A 17,818-nucleotide genomic window follows, 5' to 3' on the forward strand; every position below is an offset into this window, starting at 1 on the left:
ACTTATCCCCCATCTCAGAGTCCAACCCCCAGCCTATCTGTGAGCAGCATTAACCTGGCTTACGCCTGCCAGTGGGTTATGTGCAGTAATTGGGAGCCATCCTGCTGCGCATTGCTGCAGCTCAGGCAGGAGGCTCAAACGTTGTCCCAGTGGTTTCAATTTGGACCCTGCAGGATTCCTACTCTCCGCTAATAACGCTGCCTAGGTGGAGGCGCCAAAAGAAGATGTCTTGGGGAGCTGTGGAGGAATGCAACACCTCCACCAGGGTCAATAGCCAAGATGTGCTTGCCGGGATACCAGCCAGTCCCTGGTTTGGTCCGGATTTCTCCACATCTGTCTGTGTGATTTCAGCTCTCCTAATCTTCACTGTTATGAAGATGGATATTAAAGTGATGACTAATAACTGATCTTCACATACTACAGGGCTGGTAGTGGGGATAAGGCTTGTATTTCACATGTGGTGTATCTGACTAAGATCATAATTAGAAGCAATTGATGGAATGGCAGAGAAATGGAGTCCAGCAAAGATCCATGAAGTCTTAAAAATGTGAAATTCAAAATTTCTACCTGATGATCTTTCAGACTACAAAACTTGGCTTCAACACATGTTCAATATAATACATTACAGGTATAAAAGTGACCCCTTTATCCATACAGGTGCAGCACACTTTTCCTAAATCCCCTCATCACCTTTGTTTACCAGTTTGCAGAGGCTAGCTGTGGGGTGTGATCTTTTGAGAACAAGGGTCTGCTTCTCATTTTCTTCCCAAAAATTAGTTGTAATGAGGCCAGCCAGCCTTGTAAACACAGGGAGTCTGCTAGAGGTGCCTAGCCTTGCTCACTTGGCATGCCAACTATGCAGACTTTGTTTCCAAGAGGAATAGAGTGTCTCTCCAACAACTCCAGGGTAGCAGGACTCCACTGAACCACTGACCTACATGTACCTAATTACGGAGGTGGGAGGACCGCCTTGGTGGAGACTGATGGTTGATGTGGATTAATATACAGTCAAACCTGTACTAGCGGTCACCTTGGCATTGCGGTCACCCGGCCATAGCGGTCGGTTTTTGCCGGTCCCTTGAATTTTTCCCATTGACGTAAGCATTAAGAATCGCGTATATAGCGGTCACTGTTCAACGCGGTCAGCGGTCACCCCATTCCGGTCCCGCCGGCTGTCAACATCGCCGATAGCGGTCACGGCTGGCCGGCTGTTACCCGCTAAGCACCACGTACGTAACACCACCCGTGCACCCGACCTCGGGCTACGGCCGTTAGGACGTTCAATCAAGCCTTGTGATAATTTTGTGGCCGCTACATTATTAAAATGTGAACTGAAATTAGACTCCAGATGTGTATGAAATAAAGGAAAACTTGATTTTGACACGAAATTTTTGCGGTCGCTCGTGTTGACGTCTTTGATATCTGAAACACCATGTCGTGCGTGCCGCGGTGCTTTCAGTGGACTCGGCGAAGATTGCGGCAATCATCCTCACCAAAAAACTTACGAATATCCATATTTGATTTTTCGATTCCTTGAAAAGCATAAATATGTGGCCAACTTCCCTTTTTCACGGGCATAATTCAAGAAATTTGGGCTGAGAAAATGCGTTTCGTGATTTTTCAAAACTGCATTTGAGTCAAGGGGTAGGGGTAGGATCTTGTCAATGAATTTGTCCAGGAAGATGACAATAACATTTCCTTTGTGCTGCCAACACCATACTACAGTATATAATAAGACTGGCAATAAAACTGTTGCCATAGTCTATTATTTAGTGGTGTTTAGTATTTACCTGTTAATGAATTTGTTGTGTGATATGGTTGCCATAAATTAACTTCCAAATGATGACTACTTATTTACTAGGTTATAATGTTTGTCCCTGAGGCTTTGCCAAAACTTCTCGATTTTGTCTAAATCTAATGACTATTCTGTGCAATCTAACTTAAGTGCTAAGTCTACTGGTATCTATCTACATGTATATTCTTTTATCAGTGATGGTTGTGTTCACCTCAACTATATAGTTCTCTCCATTCTTGACATACTTGTGGCTAGGGCTTGTGGCTGATCCAATTTCTGAAACCCATCGTTTCAACAATGGATTAGTGTTAGAAAAAGCTTGGATATTGTGAATAACATCACAACTCTGCTACTAGGGTTAAATACAAGCGGCCTTGATTCATGCTAATCCAAATCCCCCTTTTAATATGTTGGCAATCTTGACAAAAATTGGGTTTGCCTGTGAGCTATACTGTGGGTGGTCGTAGGAGCCAATAATTACAACTCCCAAATTGAATCAGCGTACTCCTTCTCATTTGTCCTCTGTGGCTTTACAACAAAAATACAGCCTAGATCCTGCTGTTTCCATGGAAACTTAACATTGGGGAAAAGAAAAAAAATTCTGAGAAGCGTTGCTCAAGTTTGTGCACTGTGCTGTATTACTCCAATTCGGACAACGTAATCCTTTTAACCAAAATGCAAAATGACCCTAAGGATTAAGTGCGGTCATCGAAGGTCACTCCAAATGGTTGTCTTTCTGAAAAGCCATCCGGCCGATTCATTTGGTTTCTTGAAAAGACCTGCACAAGCCCTCCCTCAGCATGCAGTGGCCATACATGCACGGTCTGCCATCTTTGGTAGAACACTGTTTCCCTTTGTGGTCATCACACAGCTTTGGAACATCCTTTGTCCTTGAACTTTTTATCCGTCTGTAGTGATGTAACCATACCAAATAAAACTCTATTATCAAAAAAAACAATTGTGGAAATTACTAAGTTTGTGGCTAATCTCAACCACCAGTGTAATGGTGTAATGGATGTCTATGAAAAATATTCATGATGCCAATTAGCAATATTGCATTACTACTGGCCCAAATATCCCGTTTTAACATATTTATTGTTTTTGATGGCTACTTGCAGAGATGTGTGCAACTTTCCCACGCACACAATTCCCAGGTGGGAGCAGTAATGTCCACTCTACCTGTGGTGATGGGCTGGGACCTGTGGGACTACCTTCCACTCCAATCAATTCCAGCATGGAAAATGCTCCATCACCGACAGCAATAATCCTAAATTGCCATGACCTCCCATGAAAATGGCCACATTTTGTGAACCCATCAGAAATCCAGTCAAACTCAGTCAAGGATACTATGACATGATGCCAGGGGTAGATGGTTAGCTTTTCTTCTGTCCTCCTACTGTGGGGGTGCAGTAGTGAAAATGAAAGAAATTATGGTAAATTGTAGCACTTTTCCCTGATCTTATCAACATTTGTTGAATCTGTGTAACTCACAGTAACACTATCATTATCAATATCTGCATAGATTGTCACAAGATAATGCTGCTTCATCTCTATGCATTTACAAGACTGTCGCAGTCCCTTTTGACTTCTATCATTCTTTTGTTACATGGCTAGATTTAGACTGGACCCTCCAGTGCGCACCCAGCACCTGGAAGGTAATGGATGTTTTCTCTAATCTCCAAGCAGATCATACGGTGGCAAGGCAGTATCCATTGGCCAGAGGAGTGTCCATTAGCCACCGAAGATCTGCCCGCACTCGCACAGGGAGGAGCACTTCCTTTCAAAAATGGTGTTGCTGCCCCTCCTTGTGCCCCTATTAACAGCAATTGAAAAACTGGCCACGCTAAGGTTTTTACAAGCGGTTTATAGCTTGAATCTGGGACAAATTCAGTCACCCGCGCACATCTCAGTGGGAGTTCCCCCCCTAACTGAATCAGATACTGTATGCTGGCACTGTGATGCTTTCTGAAACATGGAAATGGAAACTTATGGTTAAAATTTAAAACCCCATGCCAGACATTACAAAACACAAGGTGAACCTTCTCCTCCGGATCCATTGTTTAAACTGCCCAATACATGTATAACAGTTGGTGTTGTGACCCATAGACAGACTTCCTGTAACGGCCAACCATGCAGCCCCACAAGGAGGACAATAGCCTTGCCCGGTGGTTAGGGCAATAAACTACTTGGCAAACACATTCTGAGTAGGCAACAACTAGGTGTTAATAGCCTTTGACGTTTCGACTGCAGGCAGATCTTCGGTGGCTAATGGACACTCCTCTGGCCAATGGATACTGCCTTGCCACCGTATGATCTGCTTGGAGATTAGTTTTCTCAGCAAGATGGTGACACTCCTCTTGAAAGAAGAGGCAACCATTAACAAACTTCAAAGCACTCCATCAAACTCTCATGGACACTTGTTTACGCCTTCTTTCTAAAGGTTCCCTGAATAGGTGCTAATGATTATCAATTTGTGGGCATCTCATATCATGGGGAGTCACGGGTTCATTATGAGCTTTGTTACCTAGCAATATTCCTTTGCAGGGGAAATAGCTTTTGCCATAAATTATGACTGTGCAAAATTGAAATCTTCAAAGGAATGGGGGAGGAGAGACTGTCAGGAGAGGCCTGTCCCCATCTGCCAAGGGGTGTGCTTCATTCAGAAATTTTCAAGATTTAGTACACTTCACTTGGTGACTCAGTGCATTTGGGATGATATAATTCTTTTGACGTTAACTTAATATATCTTTTAGCAAAAATGAATAGCCTTTGGTAATAAATGATTGCTAGTTAAGAAGTTAGAATCTGCACATTTTTTTAAAATACCGGTATCACAGAGTACAGCATGACAATAACATTGGTGCTGTCCATAGTTCTAAACTAAATACACACTGTGCCAATTTGAGAGCCTACAGGCCACCACAGGTCAAGAAAGAAAGGGTATTACATTTCTTTCCCTTCCTCAACAAACTCCAAGATCTGGTCCAACATACTCATGAGGTATTGGAGTGGAAAACTGTACCCGGGTACATAGAGTTAGCCTGTGGCATGACGTAACAAATTTGTAGACGTAGTTTTGTGAGATCCTTGAACTCTTTACAAAAAGGCGATTGTGTTAATGAAAATGTTGCCATGTACATACCAACACATGGCTCCTACACCCTCTTTATTAAACACATTTGGCAACTCTCTGGGCTCGGTGACATCTGTCCACTTGTGTTGGACCAAACAAAACACAAGAACGAAAATGGTGCTTTGGTCAAAGTGGCCCTTCCTACAACACCTGGCACTAAAGCCCCTCTTCTGAATGACCAGGCTACTGAACTCTGCGCAAGAGTGCTCGACTGTGTCCCCTTTTTGGTGGGACAATGGCGGAGGGAAAATCAATTGTTGCTCAGCCAATGAGGATGGAGGGGCAATATGGCAGGGAAGCAGGCAGGCACAATTCACATGTTTCGGACACCCTCCCTTCTCCCTCATGCTAGCATCTGTGCATCTGTCTGGGAGACCCACGCTTGCACTTCACCACAAAAAAGTAGGCATGGCAAATCCATTCCCCTGTTAGCAGGGCGGAATAGAAGGCTGATCGACTGTTGAAAACAGGTCTGAATCCCGTCAATGTTTATTAATCGTCCGTTTGGCACAAAGGCAGCGGCGGGATCTGACAAGCGAGACCAGAATTACTCCATTGTGGTGGGTAAACAGCTATTGCTGGTCATTGTGCAATAAAGAAGGTCCTGCTGATATATTTTGCCCAGCTGCCAGGACAATTCCATATTGGAATACAATGGAGTTCACCAGGGTTCCAGCATTAAGGGTGACCCAAAATGGAAACAAGCTATTCATTTCAGAGCAGTTTCTTAAAATGGTTATTGCATTTTACAAGTGTGTTAACTAACAACAGTAGCCTGTATTGTATCAACATTTTCTTTAAACTTTAAAATCAAAGCAAAACACTGCAGTGCAACAATTTCATAGTGATACAACTTTTAACAAGTGAAAATAGTGTATTCTGAGGACTGTTCACAAATTCATTTTTACCTTGTTAACAAAATCTCTTCCAAAATCTAATGCTTTGAGTAAGGAATGACAGTAACAGACTGATTCAAAAAGACACATAGATATTTCCCTAAAAATACTCATCTGTTGACTGTTTTTAAATATTCTTTTTCTCATTTATTTCTTAGCTTATGTATCTCTACATAGTGATCAAAAAAACTTTTAAAGTATTAAAAAACAGTATTCTGTTAGCTTGGCAGATGGCAACCTGTGGGGATCTTACTAGAGAAAAGAAAACCTTAGAAATGGATGGTGGGAAAACTTAATATGAAACTCTCTTCCATCCGCAGACCTAGCATTAACTTGGGAGGAGGTAAAACGGACGATAAATTGATAATGGCAGTGTGTCAGGTCATGTTATAAATGACCTTTCCGCTACACCATGGACCATTCCGTATGGGCACACAACTGAGAATTTCCATGGTGCTTTGAAATTTCTGAGGGAAAAAGTTGAGAACCTGGTATTTGGTGTCAGACAATCGTGGTAAAGAGTATAATCAAGCCACCGGTAATAACATGTGCAAAATGGCCTTGAAATTACTTATTCGGATGTGCAGAGGAAGTACAACTGTGCAAGACGCACGAGAGACAAGAAGCTCTGACGAAGAAATGTCAAAAGGATGGAAGATTTAAAGTGTGAAAGAAGGTGATGCTTGCAATGGGCAACCTATAAGAAACCTAATTTTCACCTAAGATTGCACACTCGGCAATCTGCAACAAAAAAATCAATCTTGTACACTATTTAAATGGATGACACGATAGTTGCAGACAATGGAAATTTTGCAGTCTCTGGGGGAAAGGTATTACCTCATCAGTTATACAAGTCTGGTCTCTTTGGGGATTTTGAGATGGGCTTATGTCCAGAAAGGGCTCCATTATATGGAGGCAGCCTGCTGGGAATTTGATTTGTACTGGATACTTGGTGCTAATGCATCCCAAACTGGCTATCTGCCGCAAAGTGTGAGAGGTATTACTTCTAATTATTGACCCCAGGGCCGTAGCGATGGCAATCAGTTGCCATGACATGACAATTCTAATATAATTTTGGGAAAATGAAATGTTATCGGTAGTCGCTGAAGTGGGAAAGAGGGTACCATGTCCCATTCCACTTTGATGCCCCATCATGCATTGTTTTGAATTTCGGGAACAGATCCAGAAATCACACTAGACTTATTGACAAAACATCTTAAGAAATACCTTGTTTTTCAATACGTATATATATCCATTAAAGACGTTTCGTATTTGGTGTTTCCACGAGAAACGTGATTACAAGAAAAGGTAAGGATTTTGTGGGAGTATGTGAAAACAAAAGAACATGACAAAATCATGATTGCCAGCTATGTTGGACAGCAGAAAAAGGGGTGTGGGTTTACAACACTCATTCAAAACTGGTGCACAAACTTACCAAAGTCACTGCTACAGAAAGCTGTCATCAGCTCAGTGTCATTGCATGGCCGGCACTCTGAAAAAAAATAAAAACAAGACGTTCTTATTACATTATGATACATTGTACTTGACATCCATCTACATAAGTCTTAGCATAACAATTCTTGTTAATGAAATAATATTTGACCTGACTGATATTTGTCCTTTACTTTCAGTACATAGATGTAAGACTATGTACTATATGTAGTATCAACAAATTCTAAACATCACTGGCTGTCTGTGGCATTTCCTGCCATCTTCCCCTTTCTTTTCATGCTAATGTATTCAAATGGCTGAGATGAATAAAGCACTGCAATATCCACACATGTAGTATGACATTACAAATACTGCATTCAGAAAACCTGCATACCTAAATATCCCCACTGAATGGCTGGGAGAGGAAAATTATGAAGTGAAGACAGACAGCAATACTTTAACTTGTGTTGCCATTGTAGGCTGTCCAAAAAATGGTGGGTGACACAATTGTAGAAAAATATTTCCCTAGTTCTATTCCTACTGCAACTAAACAAACCTTGCACGGAAAAATGTATCTGTTCTTTTATCTTTACTATAACTGAATAGCAAGGAGAAATTTAATTTTTCTAATGATAGTTAGTTTTATTGTTTCTTTTAACAATAAAACTAACTTTAAAGGTCGTCACTCAATCTTATTCAGAGCTGGAATAACTAATTACCCCCATTACGTCCTTCTTTATACTTTATAAAGATCCTGTCTTGATATCTACATTGTTTAGTGTACAATGCTGTCTTATAATCCTGCACTGCAGCAAAACGGTTGCAATGTCTTCTGAAGAGAATGAAGTCTTTGTGGGTTAACACCAAGGTGAGGTACCCATGCATGAAAGAATGCCTGGCCTGTGGCTATCAGCCAATACCAGTCCGGCTTGCCTAGCCCCAGGTAGGGCCAGCCAAGCCGCTCCCTTTGATACCAACTCAACCACCCATCCACCCCCATCTTGGGTCATAGGTATTATCGTCCGTGCCAAACAAATTGAGGCGTGTGTCCGGAAGGCTCCGGCACCGCCGTTTTCTAACTGTCGCGGTGCGCACCAGCGATCTTTGGACGAGTACTGTTTAATCTAGATTCCCCCGATAACCCACCCCGCGCGCAGGACAATGGTGAAAGCGACCTCGGCTGGAAACCAAACACGAGACCTGCATTCTGAGCTGACAAGAACACTATACGCTTAGTCCTGGCCCCGTATTCACCCCCTGGTTTACATGTTTTTCTATCCCTTTCATGTCCAGAAACACGATGCAGGGCACACGCCAGTACCCACAATACATGCCGCCTACAAGTTATGGATTACACTGCCCAAAAGGGACTTTATACCCCCCTATTTGCTATGGCTCTGGGCTTCCTTTGCGCCACATTATCTGCAGTAAGCACTCCAGGCTGCCTCCCCAGTGTTTATCCTGACACACTAGGTATAAATATCAAGATTCCGGACCTCTGTCAAAAACTTTCCACTACATTCTCTCTGAATGTAACTGTTTCAAAGGACCTGTTTGGTCTGTTTTTGTATGAATGCTGGTATCCAGGACAGACAAAGGCCCTAAAAAGGAGAAATGCTTGAAAGACAAGAGAAGAGGATATGTTGGCAGAATTCAGCCTTCAGATTTGGCAGTCAACCTCAGATTTTTTTCTTGTATACAACCATTTGATTTATGAAACTGACCTCATAAAAACATGTTGATAAACAAGTCACTAGTGATGCATACCTAAACCCAATTTCAGGTTCAGGTCCGGATTCAAGTCCAGAGGTTTAGGTTCAGGTCCGGACTTAAGTCCGGACCTAAACCCATGGCATATACAAAATTGCATGTTGGCAACCTTGCAATGTTGTCTGGGTGAAACTTTGGCCACATAAAATGGAGGCTGGTACTTGACGATGCCCGATGGTAATGTTTTCTTCATTTTGCAGCAAAGATTTTGGAATCTACGGATGGTTTTAGGTGGTTTAAAAAGAAAAGGGGTATGTGAAATGGTCTTTTATGGTAATAAGTCCGGACTCGGTTCTTGACTTTTAGGTTTTTTTGGACTTGAACCTAAACATTTTTACAAGTCCGGATCCAAGTCCAGTGAACCGGTATGCACCACTACAAGTCACTGTTACGCATCGCCTACCTTAAAGAAATACAGGAATCCATTTTATTTGAATTTTACTTTAAACCGGATAGTGAGTGAGTGTGTGTTTACTTCCCAAAGCCTTTCAAGCAAGCTGAAGCTGAAACCAAGGATCTTCCAGCCTTGAAGTGTCATCCCAGCATCACTTTCTGTACTTATTTGCCTAAAAGATTATACAACAGGATATCCAATTCCTATTTGCTGGCCTCTATTTGCATTTTTCCACACATTAACCTGGAAGGACTATCCAATGTTCCAAACTTTTCTCCTTGAAACATTCCGTACAACAGGAAAGATAATTGCCACTCTGTGGTTCCAAAACCTAAAATATGATGGCACAAGATGTAATCATAATAAATTTGCCCAACAAGAAAAGTTCTGTTCTTTTTCAGCAAATGTAGCATTCTTCTCCAAAAAAGTAGTATGCAGATTGAAAGAGAGTGACTAAAATTGAAAGATGTGAAGATAAAGTAAAACCAAAGGTGCAGTAAAACCAAAGACGCAGCAAGGAACTGAAGATGTTGTTCCTTTCTGAAGAAGTTTGATCACAAATGCTGTAAGATTTGGAACTTGTGACTCAGTGACTTTTCTAGTTCTTTCGAGTTGGCACACTTCCAGCTCTGTGTGACAGGCCACATGACTTTATTTTGTGATTCTGTGCAGGCCACAGTGCAACCCTGGGCATGGACTGTGACAGGGTAGAGGGTGTCAGGGTCGTGACATACCGACCATCAATCTTCACACCACTGTAAAACTGCCAGACAATGTCTTTTCTACTTACAACAGAATTGAACGTTGGGAATCTTGTTTCTATAAAAACAACTACACAAAATGCACAAACTATGCTGTGGTAGGGAGTGTCATCTTCGTCAATAAAGGACTACCAAGAGGGGGTGTCAGCAAGGGAACTGAATTACTGCTAATTTGTGGCCATAACAGTAACACTTTTCAAGAATCATCTTCTACATAAGTTGCAATTTGTCATCTACACCTTACACAGAGGGGAGCAACTACAAGTATCACTTTTCTTACTTGAATGTAACTTTGTTGTTGGGCTGGATCAAATGAGAAATTCTCAACAAGTGCCTTTTCCTCAACAGGATGGGGGTGAACACTTCATCAAGGAGCGACCTTTGACAAAGGTACCAGTCAGGGAAGGTTTGAGGCCAGGACACCAGCTGCCTATCCAAGGTCCATCCCCCCATGAGGACTGCTTTACCAGAGTTTGGACCCTTCCTTTGTGAGCAAACCAACAAAAAAAAGCAGTGGCAGGAGCAAGACAGACTGTAACAACAGGGTGCTTGTTCATCGCTAACTCTGATTTATTCATGAGAGTTGAGCGGATTTGTGGACGACCTAGAGGTAGGGGGGCGACCAGATCATCCCTCTTTCCACCAGAGCAAAGAAGGATCAGAAACGACCTCACAGCAACGACCTTACGTTCCTTTAGTACCCAAAGCAAATATGCCTAGGGCACCTGGTAGGGCATTTAAATATCCCACAACGCCTGGTCTTGCTTCTGCTTGTACAATGTGTAACAATCAAGGATGACCAAAATGTTGCACAGATTTTGATCAACATACTACTGACAGAACAGTGAAAATTTCGAGACAATGGCCAGAACCCAAACAATGGTGTTGTCTAAAAATCGCAAAGCAAAAATCATGGCTGGCTGCCAACACAGCCTGATTGATATACACCGCGCCAGCCGCCTATCACGCGACTAGCCACTTAAAGGTGCGTCAGAATGTGATTCGCCAGAGGCGAGATTGTAGAAGACATGTAAGAAGTCAGCAGTGTCTACTAAAACAATGGGCGTCAGTGATTCTTTAGAAAGATGAGTAGGCCCAGGGAAACATATGTCCTCAAAGTTTGACTTTTGCTACTGACAGTTATGCGTAGTAGAGTGTGAACATATAATGCGTGTGCCCCACACACGTCAAACATATGACGTGCACATGTCTGGACATGTTTACTAGTAGATGCGCGATTGTGTAATTTAGCAAGAGAACCACCGCACACCACTGTACATTTATGGCCTTTCAATTTTAGTTGACACTGCAAGAAGTTATAACTACAGGGCAACAAAATTCTACAAGAACAGATTTCAACATAGAAAATATCATGCTCTATCCCAAACTGACTAAAAGCTAACAATTTAGGATACTTCAAGTACCAAGCTAACAAATTATGTAAAAAGATTCAATTCAATCAGTCATTGAGTCAATGAACAACAAGCAGTAAAAAATTTGTGTTCCCACAGATTTCAGTTGACAAAATGCCACTGTTATCAAACGGTGCCAGCATTCAATCTGCATTCCCAGATTATGAGCACAAACGTTGACATCCGGAATGGCGAAATATTTCTACATGCATCTGATGCTGTGTGCAGTTTACAGATATACTGCGCTATCATTCCGTTTTGTTTGTTTTCTCAGCCCCATTGCTTCAAGAATGCTGTTGGTCCAGTTTGCAGGCAAAAAGCACCTCCTAAATTTGCTCTCTTTCCTGAAGGCAACTGCCCAGTTTATGGCAACTTGATGACCCAGCAAATGTTTGTGGCTTAGAAAATGGGGGTAAACAAAGAAGACTACTCTGAAGCTTTTTTTCCAGCTGATGCAATCTACAGTATTCCCTATCTTTCGACACTATCTGATTCCTCCATCTTGAAACTCTTTTGTTTTCCTAACGAATTTTCAAGATTCTTAGGTAAAGAGCAGAAACTGAAAAATGCTGGATCATGCCAGGCTGGCTGACAACACAGGTAAACAACAACAAAGCTGTACTTTGTACAAATTCAGTTTTCCATGGTTCAGCAGTTGAAGCACAATACAAGTGATTTTACCCATCTTGCTAACCAGTTATAAGAGCTTCTGTCATCACTTGCACAGACAGAAGGTGTTGCTCAATCAAGTCTGTGCAGTCCATTAAAATCACAGCCATTCAAGCAAATCTTACACATGCCTGTTCTTCCTTTGCTTTAGATAGAATTGTTCTCCATATTTCTGGATTGCATTTGAAACATGAGAATTACATTTTGTCAAGTTAGTGCTGCAACAGATGTTTTTTTTCCAAACAGTTCAATTTACCAAGTGCATGAGCAACCAAACTTAACTGGATGCATCTTTTCTGAAAAATATTGTTACCACGGCCACTCGACTGAGGCTATGTAAACACTGGCTAGGAAGGACGAGTGAAAATCCTTACAGATGTGCACAATTACACAATTTCTTGCATTTTGAAACATCTCTAAAGCACTGAGTACTCAAATGTCACCCCCAACAATGGGACGAGCCTGGGGCGACATGCGCTCACACGACAAGCCTTAGCTCCGCTGACCTGGAAGCACCACGCCACAATGTGTCGCAATGAAAAACGCCACCAGCCAATCTGATTGGTGGACGGTGTGCCCATCCTCACACCGGCAGGCAAGAGAGCTGCAGAAAGGGCACACTGCCCAATATAATGACACATTTTGTTTTGATAAGATATGCGTACCTGGTTGTGCCTACCCTGCAGCAAACTCGCTAGTCAGACCAAACCAAGTGAGAAATGTGTCTCATCTAGAAGTGTACGGTTTCACTTCGATTCTATCACCTAAGTGACAGCAAACACCTTGTCAAGCATGTCTCCCCATAACTGATACCTAGCATCAATCCACCAGCAGCACAAATAACCTATCTCAACACCCCCTGCTGCCATTAAACCTTCAGAACATTTCTTTTGTGTCTGGAGAGGGGGGGGGGGGCAAAATGTCCAAAACAGAGAACACAAAACTTGATTATATCCAAAATATTGAGGCCTTGAAAACACTCTTAATGGCACACAATTCTTTTGAAGGAAGCACCAAATTTCACTGGTTCTGAAGCCTTTGTTTTGAAGGAAATGTACCTGTTCAGGGCTCAAATTTTACAACCCAAAGAACAAGCTGAAACTTCCCTATTACAAAGTTCCCACTTTTGCTTTCTTCTCTCGTAGAAGCTGAATACAAGACCACCCTAAGTTTGATACAATAAACACAGCAGATTCTAGCAGAGTTTTAGAACATATTCTTGTACTAACAACATATGGGAGAAACAGTAGGAGCTCAAATGTTTGTTGTCACGTTTACCTGTGAAAATCACGCTCAATCAATTTTGTGTGCTTAGCAAATGGTCTCAATTAACACCGGTAAATTGCATGGTAAATTTAAATCAACATTGCATTAAAGGAAGGTGCATTCTCTTGTTACCGGAGTAAAACAGCGATTTCATAAGCCATTGAGGGAAACTGAGGGAAAAAAAAACACCGTTGAATTTGAAGTTAAAAAATGCACTTAATGACTGTTCTGGACAGGAGTGATTCAAATGGCAGCATGTGGGTGGAGTGTGGGTGTATAAAAGTATTTCTGGGTGTGCATCAAAATTATTCTGTCTCCCAAGATCCACAATAACTTACCTTCAAAGTCATTATCCCGAAAATGTCTTTGAGTGACCAGCTGAAGTTCATATTTCAAAGTCACGGCTCTTCTGACCACAGCCTCTGCCCCAGACAGGTGTGCAGCAGCTTCTACATATAGAGCCGTTCTTCCTTTTCTTGAACTAAAACATCTTAGTCTTTCAAGATTGTCAGAAGACTCTCCGTCTTGGATTATCAGTTTTAGATTTTCACCTTCTTCGAGATAAACATTGGCACCACTAAACGTCCGGTCTGCTTGTACGCATCCCTTAAAGTCTCTTCCCGACGTTCCGTGCTCGAGAACAATCCGTAACGCTCCGCGTGGATATTTCCATTCGAGCGTCCCTTCCACACATCGGAAGTACACCTGCTGCACACTCTTGGATTCTTGCTGCTGCGTCAGACCACTGGAAGGGAACAAGAAACATCAACATCATTAGCCTAGCAAAAGTATACATTCTCAACGCACTCACTCTGCTAATGCATTTCCCAAGTTTGTTCAACAAAGAATACATGTAGAAAATGGAATACCTATCAACACACGTGTATAACTCAATATTAGTGGCTATAACAAGGTAGCAGTGAGTTTACTTTCTAGCATTTTTGTAGTGTGAAAGGTTAGCAACCCTTTCAATTACAAAATCAGAGCCCACTTCATCACATAAATATTTGGATTGGGCAATTTTTGACCAGTCTCAGGTGTCTCTGTAAGTGTTGTTGAAACTGTTTCTTTACCATGACAATAGTAACTGCTATATTTGAGGATTGTGTCCACATTGAACGAAGGAGAGTTGCAATTTCAAGGACACCTTCTTGGAAGACCCACATTTCTGTTGATCTACTACGATAAGTAAGGTTTTGCCTGGCATTTGGAAGATCATGCTAAGTTCCATATTGTGTCTTTGTGGCATCTAGCATTATAGAGATATTTGATACAAGTAGGGCAAGGGAATCATATCCACAGCTAGGTACACAAGAACATCTCAACCGAGAGAACTGTCACTCTCTCCAGCTATAGGGCTTCAGCCACCTGTGAAACTGCCAGCTAAAGCCGTAAGTAAAGGCAACCCTGCCAGTGTGTTTGGCAGTCTCAGATGAAATGAAACCAAATGGAGCTCCACAAAAGACATCCAAGTATCCCTTTTTCTGGGGACATGCATCAATTTTGTGGGGCACAAAACAAACATACATATGTGAGGTCAGGGGAGGCGGTAGTAGGAGATTAGGTAACAGGTCTCGGTATAAGATGATCTCAGGGACAGAATGCTGTAGTTTGAACAGGGCTGGGTGGAAAATAACAGGAGGAGGATAAGCCATGCTAAACCCAACACATGTATTACAACTCTCACCACTGCACTCTCCAAGCAGAGGTTGCAGGGGAAATTATGACCTTATCATATAGCAGGGGAGGACAAAAAACGGACATGAGGAGGTCACAATTTTCCCCAACAACCTCAGAGAGTAACAACATTACCGCATTCAACTTGATTTCAAGTATGAAGATACTTTCTAATAAGATACATCGGGGCAAAAGCATCTTGCAATTCAAGACTGAGCAGTTTCCTTGAATAAATAAGTGCTGCTTGCTGTCCACTTCAACAAAAGTTAAATATGTACTCCAGTCTCTCTGAAAAGGTGTAGCAGGTGGGAAGATTGGTTTATTACATGACCCAAACTGTACGACGTGCAAGCTAATAGTATTTATGGCTGAGCTGACCCTGTTTCCATGAGACTTTAGAAACAAATGACACTGCAAAAAATAACATTTCACAGCGTAGGGGTGGGTGCAAACTGAACATTCTGAGTGAATCTGACCGCATAGAAATTCCACCGCGGAACAGTTACAACTTACAGTAACATTTTTGTAGCAGAGACGCGGGTGCAAAATTTACTTTGCAAGATTTCAAAACAGGTGCGTGACAATGTGTGCTAGACTGGGACAGTGTAGAGGGTGACGTAACATTAACTCTACAACATTCCATTCACAACAAAAACAGACCTTTTGTTCTACGAACCAAAGAAAGGTAGACTAGTAGCTAAGGTGTGATCTTTGTGGCTTCAGTAGTCAGCCGTCCAGTGTAACCACCGGACACACGGCAACAGCTGGCTATACATAATACTGTATTACACTGTATGACTTGTCACACCTAAGCCATGTAACATTATACCTAGCTCCAAACTTTTCATATGAAACTTACTAACTATTTGCAAAATATGCTCTAGCGAATGTGTGCAAGAGATGACGAGAAAAGTTAGCATCACTTGAATTTATATCCCTGTTTTCTTTTCCCTTCTTCATCTTCTTCCAAAAGCAAAATCATGTGATCCTAATGTCTAGATTAGGCCAAGCAACAACATGGTGAATATGAGCACCATGCAGTGAGGCACCAATCCAGCCAAAAACCTTCCCAAATTAAGAGGCTATCCGTACAAATAAAGGATTAAACTTCCTAAGATTACAATAGCATGAATGCAATTTCATCACCATTTAGGTGGAAGCTGTTTTAAACTTGAAAGTATGAAGCAATAACTACCCGGTATAGGGGGTTGAAGGTAAAATGCAGACTACCAAGGGTCAAAGTTGTGGATCAAGTTTCAAATGTACAGCCAATTTGTATCTTATCTTTCCACATGTACTGACAGAGAATAATAAATCTACTAGTACTAGTATGATGCTTCAGGATTGCGTAACTTGTGTCAATACAGAAATACTAGTAGGCAATATAATTGTGGGCTACCAGTTTAGATTTTCTTTTCATTCGTGGCTTCCAAAGCTGGGACAAAAACATAAATATCTTGAGCAGCATCAATTTCTTATTCCCAATTCAATCTGTTTACACCAGGGATTGCAATTGCACATTTGCTCACTAGTGGGGAATTCAGTGACTGGCAGAGATTGCATTCTATTTATTCTTCACAGGGTTGGGAGGAAATTCAGAGGAAAGAAATGATGTCACCATCCGGGAAATAGCATGAAGCCATCAGCCAACAATGTCGCTCATGTGGTAGCACGCTGACCAGGCAGAGTAAACCGACTCCAGCACCAAAACCTTGGTTCTAACAAGATTCTCCTTGGAATGAGAAAGAGCACACTTTCGTGTGGGCCTAGGGGTGTAGTCTTTCAGCACATCCTTGCGTATTAGTAAGAAACAATGTCTGGAGACCATGTGGTGTTTGCAGGGGAAGAACTTTATAAGAAGAAGAGGGGGGAAACAGCAGGAGAAAGTCTGGCCAAGAAGGGTGGGAGGGGTAAGAAGCAGTGTCTTGACAGCTGTATTCCTTATGCTGGGTGAGGGGTCAGGCCCTAGCCGGGCCTTCTACAAATGGTAAGCAAATAAGAACACACGATGAAAGATCTTTAAAGGATAACTTTAGCAGTACACGGCTACGGGAAAAATGACATTTTGGAGCACTCAAAATGTTGCCAGTTTAGAGAGGACATCTTAGGCAAATTATAACCTGTTCTTAGCCACTTCAGGAGACAAGTGGAGAATGGCACAGACAGACACAAGGCAATTTCCAAGGACATGCGAAAACCTCTTTATTGTCTACAAAACTACAACACTGAGTCTGGGACTTTTAAAAGAAACTTGCTCGTGTTAACTTTAAGCTTAAAATAACGCACCTTTTCTTGGTGGTGCAAGGCCCAAGGGAGGATAACAAAATTGTCAACAAATCTCTACACATCACCAAAAATACTCATCCACCAAACAAACATAATTTTACGCTTCTCTATCTTCAAGATACTGATAAATTGAGTGATCTACTTTCAAGATCTTAGCCTTTCAGAGAAGTATGGTATAAAGGAAATAACAAGCCGCAAAATAATAACAATGGACACAAAGATTGTGACAAAAATGGCCCCTAAATGCATAATTTGATCTGTAAGTAACTTGCTTGAATGCCAAAGATTCAGAACGAAATCACTACATTTTCAGGGAAATTCTCCTAAC

The 17,818-nt window shown here is 41.8% G+C and overlaps 1 protein-coding gene across 1 annotated transcript in view; it reads right to left on the reverse strand.

Annotated features, from left to right (window-relative positions):
* The window catches only part of LOC109463297 (meteorin-like protein), a 29,431-nt gene that overhangs the window by 9,806 nt on the left and 1,807 nt on the right, over positions 1–17,818 (reverse strand). The window contains exons 2-3 of the mRNA XM_019760044.1: positions 13,866–14,272; positions 7,260–7,316 (exon numbers count right to left, since the gene is read on the reverse strand). Coding sequence (XP_019615603.1) covers positions 7,260–7,316; positions 13,866–14,272 — 464 coding nt within the window. The remainder of the gene's footprint in view (positions 1–7,259; positions 7,317–13,865; positions 14,273–17,818) is intronic.

This window comes from Branchiostoma belcheri, unplaced genomic scaffold (assembly GCF_001625305.1).
Source record: "Branchiostoma belcheri isolate BF01 breed outbred unplaced genomic scaffold, Haploidv18h27 scaffold124, whole genome shotgun sequence".
In the NCBI taxonomy this organism is placed as follows: Eukaryota; Metazoa; Chordata; class Leptocardii; order Amphioxiformes; family Branchiostomatidae; genus Branchiostoma; species Branchiostoma belcheri.